This window comes from Astatotilapia calliptera, chromosome 12 (assembly GCF_900246225.1).
Source record: "Astatotilapia calliptera chromosome 12, fAstCal1.2, whole genome shotgun sequence".
Taxonomy (NCBI): domain Eukaryota; kingdom Metazoa; phylum Chordata; class Actinopteri; order Cichliformes; family Cichlidae; genus Astatotilapia; species Astatotilapia calliptera.
The window spans coordinates 968,180-990,224 of record NC_039313.1 but is presented as its reverse complement, the minus strand read 5'-3'; the positions used below and the strand labels follow the sequence as shown (position 1 = coordinate 990,224).

General features: G+C 44.4%; 1 protein-coding gene across 1 annotated transcript in view; it reads left to right on the top strand.

The window, feature by feature from the left end:
- Positions 1-22,045, top strand: part of LOC113034034 (AT-rich interactive domain-containing protein 3A-like) — a gene marked incomplete at its 5' end in the record, with an annotated part of 39,614 nt that overhangs the window by 3,146 nt on the left and 14,423 nt on the right. The window contains one exon of the mRNA XM_026188318.1: positions 20,531-20,714. Coding sequence (XP_026044103.1) covers positions 20,531-20,714 — 184 coding nt within the window. The remainder of the gene's footprint in view (positions 1-20,530; positions 20,715-22,045) is intronic.

Genomic DNA, 22,045 nt, shown 5'->3' with positions numbered 1-22,045 from the left:
TGTAGCTGGCTGGTCACTTGGGCTTAGTGATAGTATGGATTGTTGTGGAGCGTTCAATTAGAATTGATTTTCGACTTAGTGTAGGGAGATATTGTCAGTGCAGAGCAGATCAGCAGCAGCTTGTTTGTGACAACTTTGATCACAGTGGACTGCTTCAAATGTCCCAGTCAGTATTTCTTGAAAACAACATTGTGTACTGACAAATAAATGTCACTCCGACAGCCTCGTTAACCGTATTAATGGAAAGTGTCAAACATGGCTTCATGCTGCTTTAATATTCTCACCCATATTAAACATGCTATACTGTCATAGCATGTTTTAGTTGTGATTTTGGACCAGTTCCACTGACTCTTGACACGGTGGTGTAAAAAGTGTTTACCCCCCTCCTGATTTCCTATTTTAAGTATATTTTTCACACGTAAATGTTTCTGATAATCAAACAAATTTAAATATTAATGTATTGATTTTATAACATAAATTAACTGTGGTGTACAGTCACACGTCTTTGGAAAGCTGAGTCCAAGTTCTCTAGCCACACCCAGGCCTGATTACTGTCACACCTGTTCTGTGATCCAAGACGTTTAGGAACAACCAGAAACGAAGTAACTGAGCTTGATCAGTCTGGAAAATGTTATAATGCTGTTATAAAGCTGTGGGACTCCAGTGAACCACGGTGAGACCCATCATGGCGAAAACACACAACAGTGGTGAACCTTCCCAGGAGTGGCTGACTGAGCAAAATTACTCCAAGAGTGCAGTTACAGCATTTACATTTCTGTTAGACTACTTTTAATTAAGTGCTTTAGCCCACTTACAATGAAAATTTTAAACAATCTTGTTCATGACCTGTAGCATGTTAACACTATTGGAAGTAAAAAAAATAACTTGAACTCTAATTTTGAAAACACACATGAAGCTCTGACTCGTATGAGTCTGTGTGAAGCTCCTGCTGTGGTCTGAGAGAGAGTCCTGTAACTCTGTCTGCAAAATACAGAATATAATCACCAATGTTGGGCAGGTTACATTGAAAAAGTAATTAATTATAATTACTAGTTACTTCTTCAAAAAGTAACCGAGTTTTGCAAACAACAAAGTTTTTTGCAGCTGTTTACTGTCACGGCTGCCGAGGCGAGCCGTGTGGAGTTGGAAGAAGGACCCAAGATGCAGGCAGTGGATGAGATACCGGTGGTTTTATTTACAGGAGGTGTAGTGGCAAACAAACAGTGGGGCATAACAATTAACTAAAGACACCTAAACTGGGAGAACTAAAAATAACAGACCTGGGAGCATATGACAACGGGATGAGAAGCAGAGAGACGCAGACGAGGAACAGGACACCGTGGAACACAGGGTAACAGACTGACACGGAGTTACACAGACTGACACGGAGGAACACAGACGAACCGGCAACAGGCAGGAGAACACACAGGGCTTAAATACACACACCAGTAATCAGGGGATGAGAGACAGGAGGGCAACACAGCTGGGAGGAATCTGGGCTGACGGGACAGGGGAAACGTAAACTGATCACACTCACATACGACACGGACCTTCACAATAAAACAGGAAACTCAGACACATGGAACCAGACAAGACATTGAACTAAACAGACAGATTCACAAACAGATGGGGAGACACCATAGACAGACAGATACAGACGCAGACTCAGAGGCAGACCGAATATAACACAGAACCTAAACAATCATCTAGAAAATGATAACAAACTAAAAGCGCTGGGTCACTGACCCAGGACCATGACAGTACCCCCCCCCCCCCCCCCCCCTCAAGGGCTGGCCCCAGACAGCCCAGCAGAAACACAAAAACAGACCAAAACAAAACAGAAAAGGACGTGACCAGGGCGGGCGGAGGGGGCCCAGGACGGAGGGACAGAGTCCAAAAAGGCCCAGATGGCCAAGTTCAGGAGGCCGACCATGCGAATGGCAGCGGGGCAGGTCCGGATGCCGGCCACGCAGTAGGCAGTGGCGCGGAAACAGTTCTGGGGGCCGACCGTGCAGACGGCAACAGCGGTGTGGAAACAGTTCTGGGGGCCGACTGTGCAGACGGCAACAGCGGCGTGGAAACAGTCCTGGGGGCCGACCGTGCGGACGGCAACAGCGGCGTGGAAACCAGTCCGAAGCCCGGCCACGCGGAAGGCAGTGGCGGCGTTCAGGAGGGCGTTCAGGAGGGCGTCCACGGTGGCGGAGATGCCCAACAAGCGGCCTGGCAGATGACCGACGATGTGGAGGTGGTAGTAGGGGACCTGAAGGCTGCGTGGCCCCTGCAGCCCCAGGCGAAGCGGAGGCTGGACCAGACGAGGCGGAAGCGGAGGCTGGACCAGACGAAGCTGATGAGGATGCTGAAGCAGAAGCTGGACCAGGCGATGCTGATGCTGAAGCTGAAGTTGGACCAGGCGACGCTGATGAGGATGAAGACACGGAGGCTGGACCAGACGAGGATGATGAGGATGCGGAGGCTGGACCAGACGAGGATGATGAGGATGCGGAGGCTGGACCAGGCGAAGAGGCTGAAGCAGAAGCGGAGGCTGGACCAGGCGAAGAGGCTGAAGCAGAAGCGGAGGCTGGACCAGGCGAAGCAGCTGAAGCAGAAGCGGAGGCCGGACCAGGCGAAGCAGCTGATGAGGATGCTGAAGCGGAGGCCGGACCAGGCGAAGCAGCTGATGAGGATGCTGAAGCAGAGGCCGGACCAGGCGAAGCAGCTGATGAGGATGCTGGAGCCGGACCAGGCGATGCTGAAGCAGATGCTGAAACCGGACCAGGCGAGGCCGAAGACTCTGAGGCCGCAGCAGGCGAGGATGATGAAGCTGCAGCAGGCGAGGGTGATGAGACTGCAGCAGGCGAGGGTGATGAGACTGCAGCAGGCGAGGGTGATGAGACTGCAGCTGATGGCTGGACGGGCTCCTCGGGCCCCCCAGCTGACGAGGCAGAAGGCTGGACGGGCTCCTCGGGCCCCCCAGCTGACGAGGCAGAAGGCTGGACGGGCTCCTCGGGCCCCCCAGCTGACGAGGCAGGACACTGGACGGGCTCCTCGGGCCCCCCAGCAAAAACAGTCTCAGAACCAGTGGGCACTGGAGCCCCTGGCACACACAGAACAGAACCAGCAGGTGCGGAGACCTCTGGCAGGAACGCAACAGAACCAGCAGGCACACGGGCCTCTGGCAGGAACGCAACAGGACCAGCAGGCACGCGGGCCTCTGGCAGGGACAGAACAGGACCAGCAGGCACGCGGGCCTCTGGCAAACACATAGCGGCCTGCAGCTGCGCAGAGCATTGACCCTGCTCAGGCAGCGACAGCCGGGTGCAGTCCTCAGCTGGCTTCTTAAACTCCAGGGGTCCAGAGTCTGATGGGGGCTGAAACCCAGCCTCTGGGGAGGCCCTGGAGTGCATCTCAGTCTCAGAACTAGCCAGCCTTTGAGGAATGTTGACATTATTATTAGATTTGTCTCTCTGCTTGGAATGGATGGGCGAGGAATAGTGTCTTTCGGGTAGAATTGACTTATATTGTTTTACAGGTGAAGCAACTGACACAGGATGCAGGGCTGGTGGCTGCTGAACAGGAGGCTGAACTGAAGGTGACTGACATAATGGTTGTGATGACAACGGTGGTGAAGTTGGAGACTGAACGGAGGATAAAGCTGATGATTCTTCTGCCAACTGAGCTACTGACTGGGCTATGGATTGTAACATGGTTTGTAATAAGTCCGGCTGTGACTGTAATGGAGCTCTGGATTGTGAGGCTGAATGTGGCGGAGGTGGCGACTGGGCTTCTGGCCGGGCGGCTAACTGAGCTTCTGGCCGGGCGGCTAACTGAGCTTCAGGCGATAAACAGTTTTTGTCCTGTGCCGTACAGAACATCACCCCTGAGTAGACGGTCCCACAGTTCAGACCAACAATACTGTCCTGTCCACTCACCACAGCTGGCCGCTCGGAAATCCCCAGGTCCGACTGTGGCGAGGAGCGTCGGCAGCGTGAGCGCCGTTTCCCCCTTGAAGGCTGGGTTGACGGGCCGGGCAGAACATCCTCTGTCGGACCGGGCAGTGAAGCATGAGTTGCAGGGTGGGTGGTAGCAGCCGGGGGGTGAAGACGGAGTCCGTTCAGAATGAAATTCTGTGCGAGCGGGTGAAGTGAGCTGAGCAGCCAGGGGAGACCAGAAACCAAGCGCTGTAGCCGATTAGCCACGGCTTGGCGAAATTCTCTCCCCTCGTGCTCCAGCCACGCGTTAATTAATTTGTCCACGGAGTAAACAATGTCCTCCCGGAGCTCCTTGGGCGGGTTGAATGCTGCTGGGTCCATAGTGGCTGGTTCGTACTGTCACGGCTGCCGAGGCGAGCCGTGTGGAGTAGGAAGAAGGACCCAAGATGCAGGCAGTGGATGAGATACCGGTGGTTTTATTTACAGAGGTGTAGTGGCAAACAAACAGTGGGGCATAACAATTAACTAAAGACACCTAAACTGGGAGAACTAAAAATAACAGACCTGGGAGCATATGACAACGGGATGAGAAGCAGAGAGACGCAGACGAGGAACAGGACACCGTGGAACACAGGGTAACAGACTGACACGGAGTTACACAGACGAACCGGCAACAGGCAGGAAAACACACAGGACTTTAATACACACACCAGTAATCAGGGGATGAGAGACAGGAGGGCAACACAGCTGGGAGGAATCTGGGCTGACGGGACAGGGGAAACGTAAACTGATCACACTCACATACGACACGGACCTTCACAATAAAACAGGAAACTCAGACACATGGAACCAGACAAGACATTGAACTAAACAGACAGATTCACAAACAGATGGGGAGACACCATAGACAGACAGATACAGACGCAGACTCAGAGGCAGACCGAATATAACACAGAACCTAAACAATCATCTAGAAAATGATAACAAACTAAAAGCGCTGGGTCACCGACCCAGGACCATGACATTTACTAAAAATGCAGCCAAGGCGTTTTTTAAATAAATATTTCAAACTATTTACAGAACAATCAGCTGCTCTGCATCAGATAAGAGTCACACAAATTATTTGTGCTGCTCCAAAAAATAATTTCTGTCCACGATAAAGGAGAACAACACAGCCTGATACCTGCAGGGCTGACAGCAGCAGGTGTGTCACTGCTCCTGTTTCCCCCTAGAGACAGTGTTTACACTGTAATCTGTCTTTCAAGATTCAAGATTCAAGAGCTTTATTGTCAGTACACAGTACACACAGTACACACAGTACACACAGTATACACGTACCGAAATGCTGTTTCACCACAAGCCCCGCATGGTGCATTTGTAAGTGTACAAAAGATATAAATAATAATAAATAAATAACGTGCTACATTTCTGTAAAATTAAGAGGTAAAAAAGTACTAATTACTGACTATACAATACTATAATGATAACTATACAATACTAACTGCACGATAAACAAAGACAGGACCGAGACAATGTGAAGTGGATTGTTGTTTGTGTTGTTTTTGAGTCTTTTGATGAGTACTGTGAGGTGTGTGTGAGGTGTGTGTGTATATCAGTCCTTTGGTGGTAGTGAGTTGAAGCTCTTGCTCTGTCTGGTCGTTACAGTTTTGATGCTGCGAAACCGTCTGGCAGATGTAGGGAGGGAGAACAGCATGTGAGGGGTGGAGAGTGTCCTTCACTATGCTGTTCGCACGTTGGATAATGTGTTTGTTGTACATTTGGGAGACGGGTGCAGAGGGCCTCCAGTGACCCTCTCTGCTGTCCTCACTATCCGCTGCTGGCTTTTTAGCAGCACCTGTGACATTCAGCGGTCGCCACATTGTTCTGACACACACAACAAAACCATTGACTACACAACACACTAACTTTAGAGTCCAAACACACTGAACGTCACAAATCTCTCACATCTCAAAACTCTCTTTCTTTCACTCTCCAGCCGCTGTCACTCCTAAAACTTGCCCCTCTTCCTGAATAACCAAACGTCATGTTGCCATATCACATATCATATACATTTTTCCACCAATAGAAAGGCTGGGTTTTTTGTTTTTGTTTGTTTGTCTGCACGGCTCTAGAGCTCTGATGCTTCGCATTACGCTCGGTGATGTAATGCAGCTGCTTGGCCAGAGAAACCTGAAGCTCTCTATCCACAGTTATAGAGAGAATCTGAAGGCTATGTGAATTTTGTAGGTCTGCAGCCATTTAGAAGAAGAAGATAAGACTTTATTGATCCCACCACGGGGACATTTTTTGCGTTGTCCTGCAGAAAGTTGGCGAGCTCTGCACACTGTGCTCCTCAGCGTCCGTTGACCCCACTCTGTGCAGTCTACCACTGTGTGGCTGAGTTGCTGTCACTCCCAGTCACTTCCACTTTCTTATAATACCACTAACAGTTGTCTGTGGAATATTTAGTGAGGAAATTTCATGACTGGGCTCAATGAACAGGTGGTATCAAGGAAGAATTTACTGAACTGCTGACAGTAACCTGTTTTTTCAACAAGGCCTAGTTGCTTGATTTTATGGACCCGAGGTGACAAAAGTGATTATAACCCCAGAATTGAATGATTTGGATGGGTAAGTGAATACCTGAGGCAGGGCACACCTCAGGTTGCCAGTCTGTCACAAGGCTAACAAAATAGATTAATATAAATAACCTCAATGTTGGATCAAACCTCACATGACGCCTCAGGTTGTTAGTAAAGTCGTGCTGTATTACAGCCGTTACATGACTTTTCGCCTGTATGTCTCAAACAGTTTGTCAAACACTGTCAAAATTCTAAAAACATTTCAGAGGTTTTTTGTGTTTTTACATTTTAAAAAGTTTAGTTTACTCAATGCCAGAGTTTGTGTAGATGAATTGTAGATGAATATTATTTTGTTACACTATTACAACATCTATTACAGTAAAGGTTTTCTTTGATTCGTCAGAGGAAGTTAAATACCTTGACCCATCTAGCAGCTGATGCTTTGTCAATCCACAATTTAGAGATTCTACCAACTTTCATCACCAAACAGATTCATTCGATGTATCAGAAGAAGTCTTTTAATGAAATACCTAAAGGATTGTGTCTCTGGCTTTTGATGTGTCGTAATGCTAACCCTGCCACTCCCTTTGGCTTTCACTTGGTTTTCACATGTTAAAGTCATCACACATGTTTTATTGCATCATTTCAGTAAGTTGTTTTAAGGTTTCACTTCCACAGTTTAGTATTTTATATTTGTGCTTTTGCATCTATTTGCTCCTTTTTTGTTCTATTAACAATTAAGAAGTTTTTACAATTACAGCTCTTAATGAGCAAACGCTTGACTTCAGCTATCATCCATCTTACAATTACACAGGAAAATGGGGAGAGTTAATTTTATTTTCACTCATTTTGGATTGTAATCATTTCGATTGGCCGCCAGAGTTGGAGCAAAAGAACAGAGGAAATTCCCATGGAGTAATATGGCGTGACCACGCCCACTATCCCTCAGTGGAACAGAGACAACTGTCAGAGGTGAGCCAGGTAAGTGAGTAAAGTGCTCAATAATGATTGAATTTAGGATGAAATGGGGGATTTGTGTTTATCTGAAAGGTCTGTGAGTAACATTACAGCTTGAGAGTTTGTGGCTCTTACATGCTGCATAATTGGCAAGGTTGACACTTACGTTAGCTTCTGCTAAATTAATGTCATTAGACTCACAGACAGCATTAAGGTATATATCACTAAACTAAGTTTAGCATTGCTCAATAGCTGCTTTAGGTAGGATAACTGACTGAGTAGTGTGTTTGTAGCAAATCCAGTGCACCAATGTTTTATCCAAAGGTCGGTGAGCACGTGTTTTACTCCAAACTGAGTCATGAAAATTGACTCTTTTACCTGATGTTCTGTTAGTAATATGTGTGTTTTATCGAGGATTGACGTTTGTGGATGTTTCACCTGTTCAGTTAGAGAGCACGTGTGGTTTACTCTGAACTGAGTCACATACACGACTGTTTTCGCCTGATCGTTGGTTAGGAGCATGTGTGTTTAATGGACTGAGTCTTGTATGTGTACTGCTGTTATATGGGCTCAAAATGTGGTCATAAATATTTTGTACTTGTAAATCAGGATTTGTATGTGTAAAAAGAATGTGTGTGTGTAAAAAAGATCGTTACATTTGTGATTGACATGACATTGACCAATCAGATGAAAGGAAGAAAAATAGGGTCAAAATTCGTACTTGTAACTTGCAGGGTTTTTTTTTGGCTAAGTCCACACACAAATTCTTCTTACACATACAAAACTGATTTACAAGTACAAAATATTTATGACCACATTTTGAGCCCATACTGTTAGTTTAGCAAGCACGTGTGTTTTACTCGAATTGAAAAGCATACATGGTTGCAGTCTGCACAAGTGTGCAGTTTTAGATGTTTCTTAAGCCCTTTGTGTTTTGTGTGTGCCTGTGTTTTGTTCAATTTTGTAAGTATTTGTAGTAAATCTAATTATTTAAAAATATCCTTTTCATATCATGAAGGATGTGAGCTGTGCGTGTGAAGTACAGAGAGCAACAGAAGTGCATCAGTTTTGAGAGCCAGCTGACCTACAGATCATTTCTGGAACGCGGTGAGTAAAAAACTTCAACATTTCCTGCGTGTTTCATGGTGTGAATCAGTCAAGCTTTGGGATGATGTTATAATAGCTGCTATACCAACTGTTTAGGTTTATTTTGTTCAATTAAGTTAATTTCACTTTCTTTGCCTTGTTCTGGTGTTTATTTCAAATGTATAATGCAATTTTATTATGTTCACAGTTGCCAAGAAGTTCAACATCCCGAACATGTGGCTTCTCTAAGATACCGAAACCAAAAACAAGGGGCACAAGAGTCCAAAGCCAGTTAAAAACACAAGAAAACAGCCCACAAACACAGGAAAACAGATCAAAAACAAAACCAAACTAGAGCTCAACAAGAGTCCAAGAAAAGTTCAGGGGGTCGACCCGGGGGTCGACAACACAAGGACGAGGACAGTTCTGGAGGCCGGCCGTGCACACGGCAACGGCGGCCACGCAGGCAAACCCAATCAGGAGGCCGACCACTTGGAAGGCAGTGGCGGCCACTGAGCAGGTCCGGAGGCTGTCCCCGAAGGCCATGATGCCAACTTGGAGGCCTGGAAAACGGCCAGCAGAGGCGAAGCGGAACAGGTCGAGCTGGCTATGACGGCGGTGTGGCAACCGCAGGACCAGATGAGGCAGGACCAGACGAAGACGAAGGCGAGGCAGGACCAGACGAAGACGAAGGCGAGGCTGGACCAGACGAAGACGAAGGCAAAGCTGGACCAGACAAAGCTGGACCAGACAAAGCTGGACCAGACAAAGCTGGACCAGACGAAGACGGAGCTGAGGCTGGACCAGGCGTAGATGAAGGCACGGAGGCTGGACCAGGCGTAGATGAAGGCACGGAGGCTGGACCAGGCGTGGATGAAGACACAGAGGCTGGACCAGGCGGCAGCGGGATGGCTGCGGAACCTGACGGCGGTGATGCTGCAGGCGGTGATGTAGAAGTCGCGGGGGATGATTCAGCAGATGACGGCTGAACAGACTTCCCCGGACCGTCAGCAGACGTGAGGATGTGCTTGCTGGGTCCTCCAGGACCCCCAGCAGACGAGGCGTGGTGCTGGACGGGCTCCTCGGACCCACCAGCTGACTTGGCTTTAAGCTGGACGGGCGACTCGGGCCCTCCAGCAGACGACACTTGAGGCTAGCTGGGTTCTCCCGAACCCCCGGCTGACGACACTTGAGGCTGGCTGGGCTCCTCAGGCCCTCCAGCCGACGAGGCAGGACGCTGGCTGGGTTCACCTGAACCCCCAGCTAACATGGCTTGAGACTGGACGGCTCCTCGGGCCCTCCAGTGTAAACAGACACTGAAGCAGCAGGTACTGAGACCTCTGCCAGTGTGGACACTGGCTGGGACTGAGCAGCACAGTGGCTAGACTCAGGCAGCAACAGTTGGATGCAGTCCTCAGAGGGCTGGAAGTGTTCCCCAATACACTCAGCAGAGGACAGAGGCGGGCGGGTGAACTCACTTGAACTCTCAGGGGGTGCTGAGAGCTGAGACTGTTCTGGTGAGTTCTCCAGTGAGGCTGCTGGCGCTGGCGTCTTGACCTCTAGGGGTCCAGAGTTGGTTGGTGACTGACACCCAGCCTCTGGGGAGGCCCTAGAGGGAGCAACTGTCTCTGACATGGCCAGCTTAAGAGAACCAGCAGATATTGTGGTGATGTGTGTTCCCTGCTTTGAATGAGACAGTGAGGATGGTGGCTGAATGAGCGAGTGGGTAGGCTGCTGAACTGGTGGCAACTGAGCTACAGGTGGCGAAGTTGTAACAGGTGGTGGAGTGGCTGGCTGAACTGAGGGCAGCTGGGCTGCTGGCTGAACTGAGGGCAGCTGGGCTGCTGGCTGAACTGAGGGCAGCTGGGCTGCTGGCTGAACTGATAACTGTGTTACAGGCCCCACATTAACTTGTGGTGAAGGTGTGGATGGGGGGATATGGTCAGGAAAAACTGTTTCGGGGAAGTTTATTGCTTTACCTGAAGGAACCGATGCGGACGAAAAGGCTCCCCTAACATAGTCATTCCCTAAACTCGTGGTGCTTGACTCAGTAACTCCAGGTTTAGAAACAACAGCGTGAACACAGTCATTAACCCTGAATGTGGGCTCAGCAAAGGCAGTCTTTGGAGCAGTGGCCATGGGTGAGACGGAAAAATTATTGTTATATTCAGAAGACACACAAAAAATAGCTCCAGAAAACACAGTCACAGAGTCTGACGCAGCAGAAAAAGTGTCCCTTTCACTCACCACAGCCGACTGCTTACTCCCTACATCCGGCTGTGGGGTGCCGCGCCGGCGGCGCGAACGTCGCTTTCGTCTCGGAGACGGCTCCGACGGACCGGATAATTCCTCGTCCGGCCGGTCGGACGGCACGTCCTCCATTGAAGCGAGTGGGTGAGCAGTAGCGGCGGGAGGGTGAAGGTGAAGCTCGTGAAGAACAAAATTCTGTACGAGCGGATGCAGTGAGTCCAATAACCAGGGGTAACTGGAAATAAGGTGTTGTAGGTTGGCTTCCACAGTGTAAAGAGACGCTTCTCCCTCATGCTCTAACCACTGGTTGATTAATCTAGAAGCAGAGTCGATAACGGCCTCCTGAAGCTCCCTGGGTGGGCTGAATGCCGCTGGATCCATATCTGGCTGGTCCGTACTGTCATGGCGAGTGAGATGAGCCGTGTGGAAAATAAAGGAGGATCCAAACGCAGGCACTTGTACAGGTGTGAGGGTGGTTTATTAAACACAAAAGGAAATGGCCAAACGGCGAACGGAGCAAAGACTAAACTAAACTGGGAACAAACTAACTACAGAACACGAACCTGGACATGAATGAGAGCGGGCGGAAACAGATGATGGTTGACTGCAGGGAAACACACAGATGAAGCAGGGTGGAAACACAGACGGACCAGCAACTACAATGACAGAGGACACAACTTAAATACACACAGAGAAACACAGGGGAATTACACACAGGTGGTGGACACAGCTGGGAATAATCAACAAGACGAGACAGAGGTAAAACTGAACACACTCACATGAGACGCAGACCTTCACAATAAAACAGGAAACGAGAACACTACACCAAGACGCAGACCTGACACTGAGAGATAGACAGAATGACACATGGAACCTGAACTAAACTAAACGTGAGATACAACCGAGAACAAATCCTTAAACATGAATAAACAGAACCATAGAATTCTAATTCTAATAATAATAATAATAATAATAATAATACTCATAGCGCCCAAAACCACAACAAACATTCAAAAATAAACTAATCAATCAAAACTCAAAATACTGGGTCGAAACTGACCCAGAACCGTGACAACATGTATGCTTCAAACAGGACCACTGTTGCATAGCTGGTGCAATGAAGCAAAACACTTTGAAAAAACAATTGAAAATTTTCAAAAATGTAACTAAAACGTTGGCAACAAAACATCAAAGTGCTTTTGCTTTTAGTTGGCTGACATTTGACCCCAAGAGACTGACCACTGGACCAGGTAACATGCTTTCTTGAAATGCATTGGACTGGGGCTGTGAGATGGCAGAGACTCTTCAGCTACCGATCAACACCAAGCTGTTAAATGTTAGACGGGCAAAACACCATGGAGATATTTATTGTGCAGATTTAGTTGTTTGTATAAAGGTCCATAGTGAAATGCCAGTTTTTCCACCTTGTTGTTGTGAAGGATGAGAGGTTATTGCTGATTACTTTTGCACTGCAAACAGTCTCAATGAGCATTTCAATGCTTTTCAAGTTGTGTGTAAAAGAGACGGACCTCATGTAATTCATGCCAAAGAGCTTTTCTGCTGTAAAGCATTTGATTTTCAGGTGTCACACAGTCATGGTGATTCCAGAGTTTATAGTGTACCAAACTGTTTCCTCTGAACAATAAAGGTGGCTGCCGAAACAAAAATATATTTTCTGGTTTGTTTATTGTACCTTTAAAACCTTGCAGTGAATGATTGTAATACAGTTACATAGTGAGTGAAATAAAGTTAATTTTTCTTCTATTTATATTCAGAGTAAAATTCTGTTCTATTTAGAATGAAATTAGGGTGGAGTTGTTTTTATTTTATACTAAACTGAGTAAATTATCATCATGCAGAGTAAAACATTTGCACTAAACAGAGTATATTTAACTGTGAAAGTATGACTCTGCCATAAGAGTCGATTTTACTCCATTTAGACTGGGACCAAATACTCTTAGAGTATAATTGTATTCAGTTTGAGTGAAATTTACTCAGTGAACTTTACTGTGTGGGCAGCATCAGAGTGTGGAAATGTTTTGTGTGTCTGCCCTATGCTGTCATCTTCAACAACATCCTAATGATGAAAAGCCTTAAATACTAATGTGTGAGAATGCTTTCGCAGCAATAATAGTGCAACAGAAATATATTTCCGTCCTCTCTTTAGTAAAAATGTTCAGACCAAACAAAAACATAGAATATCATTATACCAGTACTCAAGAGTGCAACAACCTCCTCTGCAAACGAAATCATTCACACGCTGACGATGACGATTGTGTTGTACGCTTTCCTCCCTACCTTCGTTTATGGAGCTGAGCAGAAGTAGATAAACAGTTTGCTTCCCCTGTGTCCCGACATCAATCATTCATTTCAAGGGTTAAAAGCACAAAGTCAATGACAGGAGAAATTCTCTCTCCATTATTGGCTCAGAGGTGCATAGTGAATGCTTAAGCAATGAAGCCAAGCATAAAGATGATTACTGCACTACCACAGGCCCCTGTATGGCCACATTGTTCTAATTACAAATTCTTCTTCTCTTAGCAGCTGAGAGATTAACTGACGATGACTGTCAGACTGTGTGCAGACTGGATTTCTTCCACTCGCTCTGCCATTGCTCAGTGTTATAATGACACATAGTCTGAAAAGATTATTTGTGCTGACAAAAGGCCTCCATTGACACTCCTTTATTCCTTATATCTCTTTCAGGGAATCACAGAGACAAATGTAACACCTTCAGTATTGAAAACACATAAGTCTTGTTTTAAGAGGCTTGTGCCTCAGACAAAGGCCGAGGCTTTTATTTATTACCTCAATCTTTGTTTGGTTAGCTATGTCTTCAGCAAAATAATAGTTTTATAGATTGGCACTGATACATGTTTTAATCAGTGATAAAGTGATGAAAAGCTGCAGAGGGAACATGGAGGCCTGCTCGGCTCTAGTGCTGGTCGCTGCACTTTTCCTAACTATACAATTCAATTCCCTCTACAACTCGTGTATTGTATGAAAACAGTACAATGTGTCATGGTTTGGGTTTTTTGCACTGTAAAAGCAGACTAAACTTTTCAGTTTGCTGACTTTACAAACCAAGTCTGCACTGCAAAGTTTTTTATTTATCTGGTTAAATATTATAGTGCAAGTTAGCTAACAGACACATTCATGTACTAGTTGCAGCGCCACAGCAAAATCATGAATCTTAAATGGATTTAGAGTTTTATTGCAAACTCTGTGCACAACTCAATATGTAGAATAGACACCACAAACAAACACAATGTGAATAGCTGAACCTTTGAATACTCAGAACAGAAGAACGACAACAGCGACAACAATGATGGGGAGACGCACTTTAACTCTTCGCTGGTTGTGCTTTCAGTATTATTATATCTGTGTGCTGTCACCAAGGGGCTCTGTCAGAAACACGTCTGTGGTCAGAAAAAGGAGTCAGGGAGGCAAAACAGTTAAATAAAACAGTTTTATTGAAGTTATTCAACTAAAAGAGACGGACAAGCCGTTATCACCATAAAAGAAACACAAACAAAACTCAGGCGTTGGTCAAATAAAGCAAAAAGTCAAAAGGAAAGCGCAGCTCACTAGCTGGAAACACCGCAAACACTCAGCTCACTAGCTGTACCCACACACAAATGGCACTCTGGCCCAGAGCTCACCCTGCTCTGGGCTTAAATACCCTTAATTTCTGATGGGAGTCAGCTGCGCCGGAGGGAAAGGTGGCATCTCAGGCAGGAGGTAGTGGGACACGCCCACACAGGCACCCTCAGGAGAGAGAGAGAGGGAGAGAGAGAGAGAGAGAGAGAGAGAGGCCCTGCTAGGGCCATAACAATATATATATCAACCTCATGGTCAACTCCACTACTACCCAGTTTATGTTCAAACCCACATTTTAATAAATCAGTGTTCAACTTACAGGAAGTGTCAGTAAAAGGTAAATGGAGTGGTTCTTATCGCTTTTCTTCTCTACCTGAATCCTCAAAGTGTTTCATATAACTTGTGTGATTCAGAGAGGTGGCAGAGGGAGACATGCACACTGTGGAGTTATACTGTGGGCTTCTTTGTGTAAACTGTATTGTGTTATAAATCCCCTCTGAAATATGCATTCATGCATTACTGCAATACTGAAACACATGTGTGTATATAGCTGTAGGGGAGTGTGTAGCCAAGCCAAGCCAGTGCTATGTATACAGCAACCACTGACCACAGTGCTGAACACAGCAATAAAAATACAGTAGAATACAATAAAAATGAAATAAATAAAAAAAATTCTAAATAAATTGAATCAAAGTTCTAACAAAAATCACCAAAGCCAGACAGAAGAGGAGGGTCTTAAGAGAAATCAGCAGTGTGGAGGCCTCTGTGTAACGGCACCATGACGAACCTGGATCTCGTTCAGGAGCCGCTGGTCAGCTGATCTGGAGCTCAGGTGTCGCAGCTCAAAGGGATCAGGTTGGCAAGGCTGTTCTAAAGTTATCCACTGAGCATTAAACTGGACCAGTATGCTTCCTTTTCTGTGTAGCAGGTCACAGCTGTGTGGCTAACACCAATACAGAGTAGTCTACCCGAGTAATGATAAAGGCATGGATTACTATTTTAGAATGATCTGACAACATGTTTGTTGTCTCACTTCAAAGAAGCTGTGTGTTACCATCGCACGGATCTATCACATCGCTGTCCTTCCTGGAATCCAGTGACATTAAATTGTGACAGGCTTTAAACTGTGTACAGGAGAGCACCCACCAGTGACACCACAATCACCTCTTTCTTGTTTTAATTCAAATTCAGGAACTTTGGAGCCATTCGTGCTTTGAGTTCCTTAACTCAGTTAAAGTCTGTATGGAGTCAGCATCCTGCTGTTTGGCACATAAACCAGTGAGAAACACCTCATGTAACGTTGCATCAGAGCACACAGCCATGATGGTCTGAGGAAATGAAACATCTGTGAATCAGGAGGACGTTTTGTGTTTCAAAGTAAACATGACCCTGGCTGAGTCAACATTTACTCGTACACGACGACTGATTCTGCTTTTTTAGCCGGATGAAGAGTCCTGATTTTAAGCTTAATCTTTGATACAGAAATCACTTTTTGTCTGCATGAAAAGCCTTTTCTGCACTTTAGTTAACTCAGAGTGATCTCCAGGCTCTGCACCTTTCAGAATTACTGCCACTATTGTCTTGTGTGGAAACATCAATCTTTTCTTTAATAGTGTCTCATTCATTCACATGCCATCAACACAAAATGAAGCCGTAATTACTGGCCTTAATTGATGTGGCTTTACCACCTAAGATGATACTTCAGAGCTTTCTTCCCTTTCACTGTATAGGGCCCACTGCTGTTGTTTGCACTATATTTCTGCAGCTATTGATCACTATTATGGTAAATCCAATGGCCACAATGGAACTCTGTCAGCAAAATGCAGGTTAATTATCTCAGGGTCAACCACTTTGGAGTCTTTACAAAGAATTAGCTATTCTCTTTACACCTAACAATAAATGCAAATAGAAATTATTATCAGAGCCCTTTTATTTTGCTAATAAGGGGGCAGGTTGCTTTTTGTCTGGAGTATATTTGTGAAGTTTTCATTTATCTGTTATTCTGTTGTTGTTTTTCTCTCATGTTAATGTTTTTTCTTGTAATTCATGCCTGTTACACACAACACTGTTTCCCCCCAAAAGTTGTAACATTGTGTAAAACAGACAAAAATGAAAAAGGAGCATCAAGTAATCTAAAACCTGTTTTCCTGATCAAACATCTCACAAATAAATATAAATAAATAAATATGTATATTATGACAATATTACTAACATTTCCCAATCGATGTGTCTTTAGTGTTGTTGACCAGGAGGGCCTAACTGGCACTGTGGGATTTGAAACTGTAATGGCTTATTGTGTTAACAGTGGTTTTCTTGGTGACAGTGGGCCCAGCAGTTATGACTTCATTACCATTTTTTCTTGTGTAGAGTAAATTTATTTTACTTCCAGTGAATAATGGCACTAGCTGTCATTTTCTCCCCATGTTGTTGAGATGCTTGTAACCAGTTCCAGTCTTGGTGATTTTACATGATGGTTAGTTTGAAGATTACACAAATTCAGGGTAACTTCAGGTGTAATTAACTGTGAATGCTCACTTAGTAACTGTTCATTTTTAAGTTGTTACAGATGAAAATTCTGTGTAATATACTGATTTAAAATCTTGCTTTAGGGGGTACCCATTTAAAGCTTTGTCTGATTAGATGTTGTTACGCATGGTGTTTTTCTGCAGGCTAATCTGTGTACTTTATGTAATGACAAACCTTTAAATAACGACTTATTTTCAATTCAATTCGATTCAATTTTATTTATACAGCACCAAATCACAACAAGTTGCCTCAAGGTGCTTTATATTGTAAGGTAGACCCTACAATAATACATGCAGAGAAAACCCAACAATCATATGACCCCCTATGAGCAGCACTTTGGCGACAGTGGGAAGGAAAAACTCCCTTTTAACAGGAAGAAACCTCCAGCAGAACCAGGCTCAGGGAGGGGCGGGGCCATCTGCTGTGATTGGTTGGGGTGAGAGAAGGAAGACAGGATAAAGACATGCTGTGGAAGAGAGACAGAGGTTAATAACAGATATGATTCAACGCAGAGAGGTCTGTTAATACATAGTGAGTGAGAAAGGTGACTGGAAAGGAAAAACTCAATGCATCATGGGAATCCCCGGCAGCCTACGTCTATTGCAGCATAACTAAGGGAGGATTCAGGGTCACCTGGTCCAGCCCTAACTATATGCTTTAGCAAAAAGGAAAGTTTGAAGCCTAATCTTGAAAGTAGAGATAGTGTCTGTCTCATGGAAGCCAATGAAGGGAAGCCAAAACAGGAGAAATCTGCTCTCTCTTTCTAGTCCCTGTCAGGACTCTTGCTGCAGCATTTTGGATTAGCTGAAGGCTTTTCAGGGAGTTTTTAGGACTTCCTGATAATAATGAATTACAGTCGTCCAGCCTGGAAGTAATAAATGCATGAACTAGTTTTTCAGCGTCACTCTGAGACAGGATATTTCTAACTTTAGAGATGTTGCACAAATGGAAGAAAGCAGTCTTACATATGTGTTTAATATGTGCATTGAAGGACATGTCCTGGTCAAAAATGACTCCAAGGTTCCTCACAGCGTTACTGGAGGCCAAGGTAATGCCATCCAGAGTAAGAATCTGGTTAGATACCATATTTCTAAGCTTTTCAGGGCCGAGTACAATAACCTCAGTTTGATCTGAATTAAGAAGCAGAAAGTTAGTGGCCATCCAGGTCTTTATGTCTTTAAGACATTCCTGCAGTTTAACTCATTGGTGTGTGTTATCTGGCTTCATGGACAGATAGAGCTGGGTGTCATCAGCATAGCAGTGTAAATGTATGCTATGTCTTCTAATGATGCTGCCTAAGGGAAGCATGTATAATGTAAACAGAATTGGTCCTAGCACTGAACCCTGTGGAACTCCATAATTAACCTCAGTGTGTGAAGAGGACTCTCCATTTACATGCACAAACTGGAGTCTATTAGATAGATATGATACAAACCACTGCAGTGCAGTACCTGTAATACCTACAGCATGTTCTAATCGCTCTAATAGGATATTATGGTCGACAGTATCGAACGCTGCACTGAGGTCTAGCAGGACAAGCACAGAGATGAGTCCACTGTCAGAGGCCATAAGAAGATCATTTGTAACCTTCACTAAAGCTGTTTCTGTGCTGTGATGAGCTCTGAAACCTGACTGAAACTCTTCAAATAAACCTCTGCAGATGATCTGTTAGCTGTTTGACAACTACTCTTTCAAGGATGTTTGATATAAAGGAAGGTTGGAGATTGGCCTATAATTAGCTAAGACTGCTGGGTCTAGAGATGCTTTTTGAGTAAAGGTTTAACTACAGCCAGCTTGAAGGCCTGTGGTACATAGCTGAATAAGATTACACTTGTTTCATAGTGTAATCTTAACATGCTTTATCTTTACCTTTCTGCTGAAGCTGTTTGGGTGCCTGGGTCGTTGACCCAGATTTTTCTGTTTTGCATTATTATTGAACTTTGATTTTGATATTATTTATCATTTCTAGTCTTTTGGCTTCTTTGTTAGTTTTCTGGTTTCTGTCTGTTCTTCGGTTGTTCTGTCTCCCGTCTGCTGTATCCCCTTGTCAAGTCCGAGTCTCTGTGTTATGTTTCCTGTTTTACTTTGAAGTTCATGTCTCAGGTTATTGTATCGGGTTTTGCTTCCCTTGTCTCGTTAGCCCTGATTTGCCCCAGCCTTGTTTCCCTCCTGTTTCCTATTCCCTCTTTGCTCCCTCTGTGTATTTAAGCCCTGTGTTTTCCTTTGTCTGTGTGTGATTGCCGTCATCGATGGTGTGTGTTCTGTCTGTCTGCTACTTCAGTTTATTAGTATTTTCAGTCTAGTTGTTTTATGTTCAGCAATAAAGTTATTTTGCCTGTGTGAGTCTGCACTTTGGATCCTCCTTACCACACTCCTGCCTGCACACAGCCTACACATGACAGAAGCAGATTCTATTTATCATATTTACTCATTGTGTCTTTATGGATTTAATAGCTTTACTGTAAGCAGTGCAGCTGCAGAAAGAAACACCTAAGCTAATAGCTTAACAGTCTGTGTGGGCAAAGGTAGCTTAGCTGCTGCCCAGCAGATTGTCCTGAGCCAACCACATCCGGTTGATGGTGGGGAGTGTGTGGTACAGCATCACTTCCTGTTTCTGTTACAACACACAGGGGTGTTTTTGGTTACCTTACCTGTGTATTCAATTTTATAAATACCGTCTTGTTTCTATGGACGAGGATTAGAGCCACTGGAAAGAGAAAAAAATGGGAACATCCTATTCTCTGAATTTTGAGATTAAAGTCAGAATTCTGAAAAAAAAAGTCTGATGCTTCGCCTCGTCCATCACAGCTGTAAAACTCAGTCTTACTCGTTATCATCGTCCACCTGGGCCTTACACAGAGTTTCTGTCTGATTTTTCATCTGATTTAGTGCTCAGCTCAGATAAAATAATTATCTTATCTTAAAAACTTCATATCACACCAACAAAGAGTTTGCTGCCACACTGCAGGCTTACTTATTGATTCTAGGATATTTAAAAGTAGGAGGGAGGCAGAGCCTTCAGCTTTCAGACCCTTTTGGTGGAACCAGCTCCCAGTTTGGGTTCGGGAGGAAGACGCCCTCTCTATTTTTAAGCTTAATCTTAAAATTTTCCACTTCAATAAAAGTGGAATAGGGTTGGATCAGGTTATCCTGATAGGCCTCGTCTGCTGGGGGATTCCCATAATGAGTGTTTCTTCTCTGCTTGCCTCTTTTTACTATTTGTGTTTATACATCTCTTTGAATTTAATCATTGTTGACCTGTGGCTGTCTTCCAAAGCATGTCTTTATCCTGTCTTTGTCCCGTCAGGAACGTCTTTCAGGATTAAGAACTCCATCTGCTAATAAGAGACTGCTCATTTCTTTGTAGGTGGTTAAAATGATGAACTCAGCAGGGGATCAAACACTCATACTGTTCCCATGTATGCATGACTAAAACAGTGTGCACATATCAGGCTTAGAAAAACGTTCTTTTATGTTATATTTCATGTTCCTGTCAGACATTTTCCTGGGTTGGGATAAATAAGAAGGTACAGACACGTATTGATGGAAGGAACCTCAGTTAATGGAATTGATTGTGAAAATAGTGTTTGCTTTCTGCAGGAACTCCGGTGAATCGGATTCCTATCATGGCCAAGCAGGTGTTGGACCTCTACATGCTCTACAAGCTTGTTACAGAAAAAGGCGGCTTAGTGGAAGTCATCAATAAGAAAATATGGCGGGAGATCACCAAAGGCCTTAACCTCCCTACCTCTATTACCAGTGCAGCTTTCACTCTCCGAACACAGTGAGTACAAGAACAGCTCACCGGTCATCTGGGAACTCTGGATGACCAACTCATTATTTTTTATTTTTGCTTATTTTAACGAGTGAAATTTAGATTTATTATGTATTTTTTATTTTCCTTAATTGCAAAGAAAGAGCTGGGTGTCACAGCATAAAAACATAAAAGGACTATTTGGTCATAAATGTGATATACACTGTTGTATGTTCATTTCAAAATTATTTTTATCTACTTAATCACCTCTTTTCCTCTATAAAACTTTGTCTTTATTATTAACCTTTATTTAACCAGGAAAAGTCCCATTGAGATTAAAAACCTCTTTTTCAAGGGAGTCCTGGCCAAGAGGCGACAACACGTTGAAATTACAAAGTTACATACATATTATAAATAACAATTACATTTTAAAAACATTTTTCTCTGGCTCTCTCAATCTGGACTTAAAAGCATTTAATGAAATAAGATCTGCTATCTTCCAGTCTTTTTGCATCATGTTCCATGTGAAAGGGGCAGCATAAGTAAAAGCCCTCTTTCCCAGTTCAGTACTGGCAAATGGAACATTGAGCAAAAAAAGATCGCTTGAACGCAGGCTGTAAGAAACAGTACTTCTCCGTGTGAGCAGATCGCAAATGTAGGTGGGCATTTGTCCAAGCAGGGCCTTATAAATAAAGATGCACCAGTGAGCAAACCTCCTGGAGGACAACGAAGGCCATCCCACTCGAGCGTACAGATCACAACAATGGGTCAAGGCCCTACAGTTTGTAATAAACCGTAAAGAGGCATGATAAACTGAGTCAATCTTATGAAGACACTGGGCGGAAGCATTCATGTACAGCAGATCACCATAATCTAAAACAGATAAAAATGTAGCATTTACAAGACGCTTTTTTATCTCAAAAGAAAAGCAAAATTTGTTTCGAAAGAAAAATCCTAATTTTAGTTTGAGTTTTTTCACAAGATTGTCTATGTGAGGTTTAAAGGTCAGAGAATCATCAATTAAAAAGCCAAGATATTTATACGTGTGCACCACTTCTATGAGGTTTCCCTCAAGAGTGGACACCAAAGGGACAGTTTGAGGAAATCTCTTCATGTTTGAGAACAACATTAGCTTTGTCTTTTCAGCATTGAGAACCAATTTCAGCTCCAGAAGTGTGTGCTGAACCACGTCAAAAGCTTTCTGCAACGATTCTATTGCCTTTTCAAAGTTTGAGCCAAAGGAATAAATAACTGTGTCATCAGCATAAAAATGCATACTAGCATTGGACACATTTTGTCCCAAATCATTTATATACATGATGAACAGCAGAGGTCCTAAAATTGAACCCTGTGGCACCCCA